We start from the raw sequence: 10000 nt of genomic DNA, 5'->3' as shown, positions 1-10000 counted from the left end.
GTTTGCATTTTGACATTTGTTTATCGTGCAGTAACGGTGGAGATATTCAATTTGCTTTTCATTAGACCTATAGATGTTGCCCATCAGTTAGGATATTCCAGGGACAACATTGTCATTAGACGACCGTTCTCCTTACTCTAGTCTGTAGCCTCCAAAATGACCATTATATCGTGCTGAAATCTGCATCGCTTGATCTGAAACTTAATGATAGCATAGGAGTGTAAACAGAGACGGTTTAGGTCCTAAATTGCTTGTAGGCCTATGTGGCAGTGTATGATAATACGTGAAATATAATCGGGTGGGACTACACGTCTGGGAGTGATAGAAACACCTGGGACTACACGTCCGGGGAGCGATCTCAGTTGGAGTGTCCATCTACCTCCCACCTAAACGGTCTCTGATGTAAATACGCCCTAAAGCTACAACCTACAGCTAGTCATCAGCGTGTCTCTCATGCCTATTTGCCATGCCTATTAGATAACTTTGGAACTGTTGCTTGGTCTTCATGGCATTTAGCATTGTGAAAAGTAATGATACAGTGGATGTTCAGAATTCTGCCTCCTGGACCAGATTAGCCTGACATTTCAGCTCCTCCTGTGTTCATGTCACATTGTATAGTAGGAGTTGTATAGTAGGAAAAATACTTCACTACTGTACTTAAGTATGTTTTTGAATACTTAACCCTCCTGTTACCCTCAAATTTTGGAACATCCGTGATCCTTGGGGTCAATTTGACCCCAACCACTTAAATGTCTACAAAATCAGTAGAAAACAAAACTTTGGCACATGTTTATGTCTCAGATATGTATTATTGCTCTGTTGGTGACATAAAAAGTCCTTTAAATATATCCTAGCACCCCCACACATAGCCCACACACCAAAAAAACTTAATCCATGACTAGGCGAAAATTAGAAAAAATAGCAATAAAATGTCATTAATTGGTCTAAAAACATATGGACACATATTATTGAAATTTTAGTGGCTCCATATACTCCCTAAATATGAATTTCTTTTACTTATAACATTTGAAAAGAAAAAACAAATTTGATTATCAAGGATATTATCTATCTATTACCGTATGGGCTAATTTGACCCTAAAAGAAATAGACATTTTCCCAAACATTCAGAAGGTTTTTAAGTCCAACATTCATTTTCCTTGAATGTTTGAATGCGTATTTATAACACAAGTATAATAGTTAGGTAAGAACATGGATACATTGCCAACCAAGAGTTTCGGGAACATCATAGAAAATCATTGTTTTCTACATTATTTCTACGCTTGAATTAGTGTGAAGGAAAAAAGCACAAGGAGCATAAAAAAGCATAAGCAAAATGAGCATGTGTTCCTTGTAGACATATTACATGTTCATGGTAGTGGGGTAATGATTGAAGGAACAGGGCTAGCAACTTGTATGTTTACTTCTATTCACTATGTATGTCCACTTTAGAACTGGTGGTATGGACGTCAATGTGTATGTCCTTCACAAAAGTTACAGCTGTTGCTGTTCCTGCCTTCTCTATGTCAGGTTGCAGCAGTTTATAACCAATGCTGCAGACAACTATGTCAGTTTGGAACACCATACTGAATAGAGGAGAAGAATAGCACCATTATATCTCTCAACATAGCAACCAACCTTGAGATCGCATCCGTCGAAATAAGTACATCGGCTTGTCACCATCAGAACAGTCCATTTCAATATTTGGATCACAATCATAAAGTTTCTCTTCAAATATGCCATCACTTATAATTATATATGCTGGGCACAGAACAGCATGCACAGCAATGCTGACTATATGTGACCCATCTTATACTAGCGTGAGTGTGTGTAGTAGGAGGGTGCAAAAGTAGCTCCCAGGGTACAGGGCTGGGGGGGTTACTGTGGTGGGTGCCATGATGGTACTGTAGGTACAACAAGGTTCAGTTGGTGGATTTTGTCAAAATGTCAAGGCTGTAGTAGCCACCACTGTCCAAAATGTTGCCGTGAATTAGTTTTAGGCCTCCCCCATGTCATTAGTATTTTTTAGTTATCAGAGGCCAAACAAAAGCAAAATGTTCAGAAGAAACATGGCTGAATAGCTTATTTTCATGTATTTCACATTATCTAAACATATTTTAACATTTATTTGCAAAATATGGATGTTCCATTTATGTTTTATACACTTGAAACAATTGGGGTCAAATTGACCCCAAGGAACACGGATGTAACCAAAATGTGTACAGCACTTAGGAAAAACATTTTTGTTGAAATTTCACTTTTTTCACATTTATCCCATCTATTTAGGAAAAGTCATCAAAGATGAGGCAGAAGAAATATGTACTTCATGTATTTTTCAGGTGTTAAACATTGAAAGGGGTCAAATAGACCCCAAGGATAACAGGAGGGTTAACACTTTTCCCAAGTGTGTGTATATATTGAAAAAAAGAGTTTTGACCATACTGCAACAAAGTCAGGACATGATGCATGGGCTCTGGGCTTAGGTCAGCACGCATAGGAAGTTGAGTTTATTTTCTGTCGAAACCTTTCCTAAATTTAGACTGAAATTGGTTGTGTGTACATTTTTAAATGTTTTTGAATTTTTGAAATTTTACCCAAATAGAAAAAAGTCTTTCAAACTGCATTGTACTTTTCATTACATTACTTAATTACATTATTTTTGACAGTACCTCGCATACATACGTAAGTTTCAGATACTTTAAGACTTTTACTTAAGTAACATTTCAGTCAGTGACTTTTACTTTTACCAAAGTCATTTTTTGGAGGGGTACCCATAGTTTTACATGAATATGAGATTTCAGTACGTTATACAACACTGCTTCTTGGTAGTCAGCCCCTACCCCCGGTTGAGGGTGAGATGCTGCTGCACAGATCACAGCAGGGTGCTGAGCCTCTGGAGACGGGGGTCTGGGTTGCTGGGCCTATCACTGCCCAACCACACACTTGTGGGTTGACGGAAAATTACCAAGTCTGTAAGTCAGTGGTAGAGTCTGTAGGTCAGTAGCAGGGAGGGCAGTAGAGGGGGGGAGGTGGGGTTCACCAACAACCGGGGGGGATGGGCGACATGAACACAGAAGGGGCTGAAATGGCTCATCTGGACCAGGAGACACGATTCTGAACAGCAGCCCCCAACTTTCCTGACCTGGTCCCTATCAGCCAGTCAATTGCAATGAGGGAAAAAGGTTTTGTGTAATCATTCACAGTTCTTTTTCCATTTTTTTCACAGTGGTGTTCATATGATTACATACCCTGACAGAATTATGCCCTATGCTTTGCTGTGTTGATAAGTATCATAGAATGTAAATTATTACAAAAAAAAAACCCTTTCACTCATTGCACCCTTTCACTATTGACTGTCTGATGACATTTATCAGCACTCCCCTGTGTTATCTCCATCACAACACAAACTACCAACATGACCCTGATCAAAGTTTACATAACCTAGGGTCTGATGCTGTATGTTGCCCCCTTATACATCAATGGTTGTCCTATGCCTCTTGAACAATTTCAATGTTGTCGTCCTACATTGAAGACTATTAAAGTAGATTATCATTGGTTTATCATTGTTTGATTATTAACATAATACATATTGATATTTCTGACTTCTTTTACTTCTTTCAGGTCATTTCTGATCAAGAGGTGCACAAATCTGAGAATGCTTTGTTGGTGAAACATATCATGAACAAAAAATGGAAAGCAGCGGCCAAACTAATCATGAAGCATGAGGAGCTTTCACAGGAAGTGAAGGCCAGCATCCTTACAGTCATTGAAAGTGAATCCAGAGCACTCTGCGACCCCAGCAAGAAATGCATGTTGTGGAGGTCTTCACCAGAAGATTTGAGTTCTTTCTCATTTAGCAGCCTGGAGTCAGACCTGCAGCGCCTCTCACCACTCCTCTTGTCCATCTTCACAACCATCACAAAACACTCACGTTTTGTCACCTGTGCTGCTGCTGCAATTGCATTAAGAGGTAGAGAAAATCGCCTGTCTGGGTTCGCTTACTACATCAACTGCATTCTGCAATATGGGGGTGCAAAGAAAGCAGTGTTTGAAAGGCTCAGCAAATTTGCCATTTCAACAACATACAAAAATGCTATTGGAAAGCAGAAGGAATTGGCAAACAATTGTGGATCTGGTCTTTGGTCATTGAAGAGGCAAAACGAAGAATTCCTGGCAATGGAAGCTGGGTGTCAGCCTGTCAGTGAAGAGCAGGACGAAACCTCCATAGATGCCTGGACGGAGTCTGAGATGATACCCGGTGATGTGTTCCGAAGTATGGAAGACCTTCGAATATCAGGTGAGAAGTAAAATACACACACACACACACACACACACACACACACACACACACACACACACACACACACACACACACACACACACACACAGCGCCATGTACATGACATGTATGGGGTTATGTTGTCTTATGTGTACATGTCTTTAATGTATTAAAGGAGAATTGGCTGAAAGCTGTGCCACAGACCAGGCCACATCAGGGGAAGGGATCACATCTGAGCTGGCTGAAAACGTCACGGAGCAGGCAACATCAGATAAAGAGTTGAGGACCTCATCAGAGTTGACTGAAGGAAGTGCCGTGGACCAGGGTTCTGGACATGATGTGAGGATCACATCTCAGTCGTTGGTGGAGAAGTGCTCGACTACACCACACACTTATTCCATCATCTTTGATAATTTAGATTTTTTCATGCACACACACCACCAGTCCACCCTACACAGTAACAAGTCAATTCATTGGATACACCACATCGCTGTCCAGGACCGTGTCCCCATTTATCACCTGGCTAATGACAAACCAATTGGAAATCTTCTGGACTATGACCTGAATTTGTCACTCCCTAGCCAGAATGAACAAATGCAGATGCGAAGAGAGTTCATTGTTTTCACCAGCCGAATCCTGTCTAGCTATCTGTCTGTATTCAAGCCATTCTCCAATGTGGTTGTGCGACACATACCGCATCAGTATTCAGCAGAAATGGCGCAGCATTCCACTGATGTAAGAACTTAAAACAATACATAAACAACTACATAAACACCTACACCATACAATGTCAGTGTAGTGAAAGTAATTGTGTCTCTGTTTACCTCTACAGTACCCATTAGGACTGCTTTTCAAAGATGAAAACAAATCTGCCGATTTGGCAGAAGTACTTCATCACTTTCAGAACACGTAAGCATGAAGGAGGGTCACAAAATTCTTTCCAGTGTAATAACTGTGAGAAGAATATACAAACAATTTCTTCTGTCTCAATTGTAGGTATGTACCAAAACAGCCTGATGGGATTTCAACCATTTTGGTTGGAGGCGACAGGCTTTCCGAAGCAAATAGCAGAAACCTGCAGTGGGCCTATGCCAATGGTCTGAATACGGAGGAGCGATTGGATGGCCTGGAATTCATGTTTGAGGACTGGCATGCGATTAGGATGCTATTTCAAGTGAGTAATGTATCACATTGTGACATGTGTTTGCTGAAACTGTTATATTCAGTTCATTCATTATTTAATTTAAGACAGTAGGTCATAGTTGAAGTGTGTTGTACTGCTATTAAAAACACAGTATTCCCTTAAATTTGTAATACAGTTGCAAAATGTTTGCCTTGGAATCTGGACGCCCTTTGTGGGAGTAAGTTTATTTAACCAATCTTTACTCTGTCCCTGGTTTTACTAGTTTTTTTTTGTCTTTTTTTCCTTTTGTGAACTCAGATCCACTACAAAGTGTTCTTCAGTGAGAAATCTGCAAAGGACCATGGGACTCTGTGCGCCAACATGACAAAGTTGAGGTAAAGCTGCTTTGTTTTAAAAAGTGTCAGCCAAATGTAATGTAAATGCAATGTAGTGACACGATGAATGAATATATGACACTACATGAATTACTATTTATTTATTTTTTAGATTCTGAAATTCATTTGAAATCAACAGAAATAAATTTGATGTTGCTGGCTAATTTTATTATTGTTATTGTTATTAATGTTATTATTTGCTGACAGTGTTTTCTGCAGTTTTCTAATGGAATGGAATGGAGTGGGTCATGATGGAAAGCCCACTCCTGAGAAGTTGTTCTTATTCGTTAAGCTGGGGTGGGTCATGATGAAAGCCCATCCCTGGAATGTGGTTCGTATTTTCACAGACTTTCTCAGAATGTGATATTTGTGTTGTTTGAAATATGAAAGGTGGTGTGAGAGATTACTAACACAATTTTACATTTGTATGTGAGTGTATGAGAGTGTGCTTGTGATTAAATCCTCACACACCTATTCAAAGACCGCTTCTGACCGCTGGGTCGATTGCCTGGTCTCTTGACTCAGAGGTTTAAGTATTCTCTGTTGGTGTATAGTGGTGGCTGGTTCGAACACCAAGAGTGACGGTAACATTTCTTTGTATCACAGGTGCAGCAATGCGAAACAGGGTCCCAAGGCTGCCTACAACGCATACAAACATTTTGTCATCACAGACACTACTGCGCTGCTTCTGACGGCTGCCATGGAGCACTTTGGCCTGAAGGATATCGAAGGTACATAAATAGGGTGTTTTGAAATGGGACAGCAGTGCTTTAAAACTGAACTGTTTGGGTAGAGGGAATAATGTAAACCTTTGCTTTTGTTTGTGTTTTTTCTTCCATGTGACTTAGAAATCCCGGAATCGTTTGTTCCTGAGGACATTGCATCAGGATCAACAGACACGAGGCGAACATGGTTGCATGCCAAATCTGCTGAGGTGGTCGATAAGTACATCCTGCTTGGGGATGCGGTTGAGGCCATGACTGGTCTCGGCGAAGCAGATGTGACATCGACTCAGGCAACGCAGTACCCTTGTCAAGCGCCAGGCTGTCAGCAGGTATACACCTATCCCAAATCCAGAGACAATCACGAGCTTAAAAAGCACAACTTACACGTGTCCCCCGAAACATTGCCTGGTACATCACTCAACAAAGACCACAAGCAGGAACATACCTTGGCGCGTCTCAGCTTCAGCTTTCTCCTTTGGGACATGCTGGATGCTGTGAAAGAGGGTGACGGAGAACGACTGATGAGGCTGTACAAAGTAGCTCTGCTCTTCTACAAAGCCCATGCGCACAGCCACTATGCATACAGTACGTTACTCCTGACACTTCAGGTGAATGCGTGCCTGACGCCTCGGATGTCGCACAGCGTGACCTGGAACAGGTTTTGGAGCACTAGGGGAGGGAATGGAGGCAACATCCCCTTAGACCTTCATTTAGAACACCTCAACAACTTCCTGAAGTCTTTCTTGAAGGGTCAGGGTCCAAACCTGTCTGAAGCGTCTGCTAGCCGAGTCAGCAAGGCCATAGGCGTTTTGAAAGAGATAATGGACAAAGTTGATAGTGAACTGGGTGTGAAAAAGCCAAGTGGCATCCATCGTGCTGAGCAGCAGACACAGGATATATTGACTCTGATTAATGTTTTCAGGGAGGGTCAACTGTTGTCAAAGACACCTGGAAGGGAATTTCGGGCTTTCCCGAAGTTTGACAGCAATCTGTTGCACAAAATGAAAAAAAAGGAAATGTGGGAGTGGATGATGCTCAAACTGAAAGAGTGGAGAAAACTGAAAAAATAAATCTCACTCATTGGTAGTTTCTTGTCTTGTGAAGTCCCTATAGGTATCTTCAGATCTATGCAGTACTTAGGTATTTAAGCATTAACACTTGATGACTCATAATTGCACCCTTACCTTTCTGCACTTTACCATGCATTCAGTTTGTCAAAATATTGTCTAGACTGTTATAGGCCTCTTCTAACAGGCGTATTTAATTACACTTATTTAGCACAATTTTTCGGTGTTTGCTGCGAGTATCTCGACTTGTAAAACATGTTTAAACTCAATTGAACCAGCCAGTTCCAACCCAGTCACTTTAAAGCACATTGTATGTAACATTGTCACTTGTCAGAAATGTTTTTTTTTTTTTTTTACTTTGTATCTACAGTATTTGACTACCGGTTACCATTTCACAATCAAGAATATCTTGCATTTCTTTTCTTAATACTATTTGACTACTGATTTCCATTTTTAAATCCTGGGTATGTTGCTTTTTATGTCCCATTGTAAATAATATGCACATTATTAAGTACACAACTAATTCACCCTTTTTCTGTAAATGTAAATGTAAATAAACACTTAAACAAGAATTGAGATCGTTCTTCAATTTTATTTACAGGCAGTCATCTGACATAAGTATTCAGGCAGTACTTTCAAAGATGTAAGAGTTATGTACAGTGGTCATATGAAATGACTAACAAATGTTTCAGTCTGTACTCAACTGTGACACCCCGGATTCTAGACTGCTCCATTGGGACAAGGCGTTTGCATCAGAGTCAGAGTCAAAGTAACCTGTGTAGTCTTGGTCTGGCACCATAGTTTCCTCCACAGGCAGATCAACTTCAGTGTATTCAAAATCCCCGAAGACATTAAGAATAATGCTGAGAATTTCCTGTCCGTGCCTTTTACTGAACACCGGTAGGTTGTCCATTATGAATGGGAGATCAAATATATCTGTGCAGCGCTCAAGAACACAGTCTATCAGCTCGTTACTAAAACCAGTGCAGTCGCTGCTGTTAGTGTACAGAGGCATGTTCTGGACTAAGCTGAGCTTGTACCTGTACAGAGTATCTCTAATTGTCTGTCTTTGATCCTCTGTAACTTCTCTGCTTTTGACAACGGCATGAGTGTACTGTTCAGGCAGTTCGTAATCGGGTATTGCCACGTCACAACTGGGAGAGCTGCAAGAGCAAACAGAGTGGCAGTATGAGCAGCACAAATGGCCCGGCAGAACACACTCAGTGTTTTGTTCGAAGTGTGAGAATAAGGCCTTCCTAAGGCAACTAGTGATGCCCTTCTTCACCAGTGTCTTAACGCCCTCATTCACTCTTGCTTCCTGCTTCAATTTGTAAATTATGGCATGTGCTGGAGACCCATCTCGCCCGGCCCTGCCAACCTCTTGTACAATGGCCTCCACATCCTCAGGTGAGCCATACATCACGACATGTGATATGTTAGGAAAGTTCAGTCCCATTCCCAGAGCTGTGGAGGCTACAACCACTCTGCATGAACCATTGCCACGTAATGATTCCAGTACTGTGATCTTGTGATGGGGAAGTGTTTGGCTGTGAAACATGCCAATGAGTCGGTTTTCTGCCGTGTGTTCTGGATCCCGATCCACCCAGCTGTCCTCACCAAGTTCATACTGTAGGTGACAGAACACCTTCCCGCACATAGGCAATGTACGGCAGTAGATGATTATTGGTGCCATTGTTGGACCCTTCTCTTTAACCGCCCTCACAATCCAGTTCAGACACTCCATGCTATCTGAAGACACTGTAGACAGTCCAAGCCTTATGTTTTTTCTGTTTGGGCTTATGATTACTTCAGTGGCATTCTCCAAATGTAACTGCCTTTTGACAACAGCTTGCGAGTCCAGGTCTGCCGTTGCTGTCAAGGCCAGAATAGGTGTACCTGGAGAATAAAGGTAAATGCATTAGCATCTACAGTACAATACATTTTCATTAAAGTAAGCCATTAAAAAATTCCAACCAAATATGTGAGGTGAAGTCACAAGGGGTTGTGGAGGGTCTGACTTGCCAGCAGAGGTGTCAAAAGTTTAAAAAAAAAAAAAAAAAGGTAAGTTTCCTTCCAGCATAGGTAACTTAACTTATCTGAGTAAAAAGTAGACCTGTGTAATTGTCTTACAATCAGCTGACTACCCTGGTTGGATCAGTGGTGGGTCCTTACAGGGTTTTTAGTGTGTTTCAGTATCAGTACAGTCTATCTCGTTAGTTTCAAAGGAGTAACAGATGTGCAGGCCCTAATATCGTGTACTGGTCTTTGTTAAACCACAAATGTACTTTTACTTTTGAAACCTCCGTTTGCCGGGTTGTGATCAACAGCAGTGAGAACAGTGTAAAATAACTTTTCTTCAGACTGAGATCATAATGGTCATGGGTCACAACATTTCATAGCCTACTCACCTGGTT

The 10000-nt window shown here is 41.2% G+C and overlaps 3 protein-coding genes across 3 annotated transcripts in view; 1 reads left to right on the top strand and 2 right to left on the bottom strand.

Annotated features, from left to right (window-relative positions):
* Nucleotides 1-7192, top strand: part of LOC134438003 (uncharacterized) — a 7903-nt gene extending 711 nt beyond the window's left edge. The window contains exons 2-9 of the mRNA XM_063187588.1: nt 3619-4294; nt 4452-5011; nt 5109-5185; nt 5273-5450; nt 5718-5794; nt 6401-6525; nt 6643-6848; nt 7163-7192. Of these exons, the coding sequence (XP_063043658.1) occupies nt 3619-4294; nt 4452-5011; nt 5109-5185; nt 5273-5450; nt 5718-5794; nt 6401-6525; nt 6643-6848; nt 7163-7192 (1929 nt within the window). The remainder of the gene's footprint in view (nt 1-3618; nt 4295-4451; nt 5012-5108; nt 5186-5272; nt 5451-5717; nt 5795-6400; nt 6526-6642; nt 6849-7162) is intronic.
* The window catches only part of LOC134437454 (neurexin-2-like), a 690433-nt gene that overhangs the window by 64020 nt on the left and 616413 nt on the right, over nt 1-10000 (bottom strand). The gene's annotated exons all lie outside the window — the stretch shown is intronic.
* Nucleotides 7482-10000, bottom strand: part of LOC134437972 (ATP-dependent DNA helicase RecQ-like) — a 3634-nt gene continuing 1115 nt past the window's right edge. Inside the window, exons 2-3 of the mRNA XM_063187546.1 lie at nt 9995-10000; nt 7482-9482 (exon numbers count right to left, since the gene is read on the bottom strand). The exon at nt 9995-10000 is cut by the window's right edge and continues 74 nt beyond it. Coding sequence (XP_063043616.1) covers nt 8275-9482; nt 9995-10000 — 1214 coding nt within the window. The 3' untranslated portion in view covers nt 7482-8274. The remainder of the gene's footprint in view (nt 9483-9994) is intronic.

This window comes from Engraulis encrasicolus, chromosome 21 (genome assembly GCF_034702125.1).
Source record: "Engraulis encrasicolus isolate BLACKSEA-1 chromosome 21, IST_EnEncr_1.0, whole genome shotgun sequence".
NCBI classification, from domain to species: Eukaryota; Metazoa; Chordata; class Actinopteri; order Clupeiformes; family Engraulidae; genus Engraulis; species Engraulis encrasicolus.
Note: the sequence above shows the minus strand (reverse complement) of the source record. Positions and strands in the feature narration are given on the sequence as shown.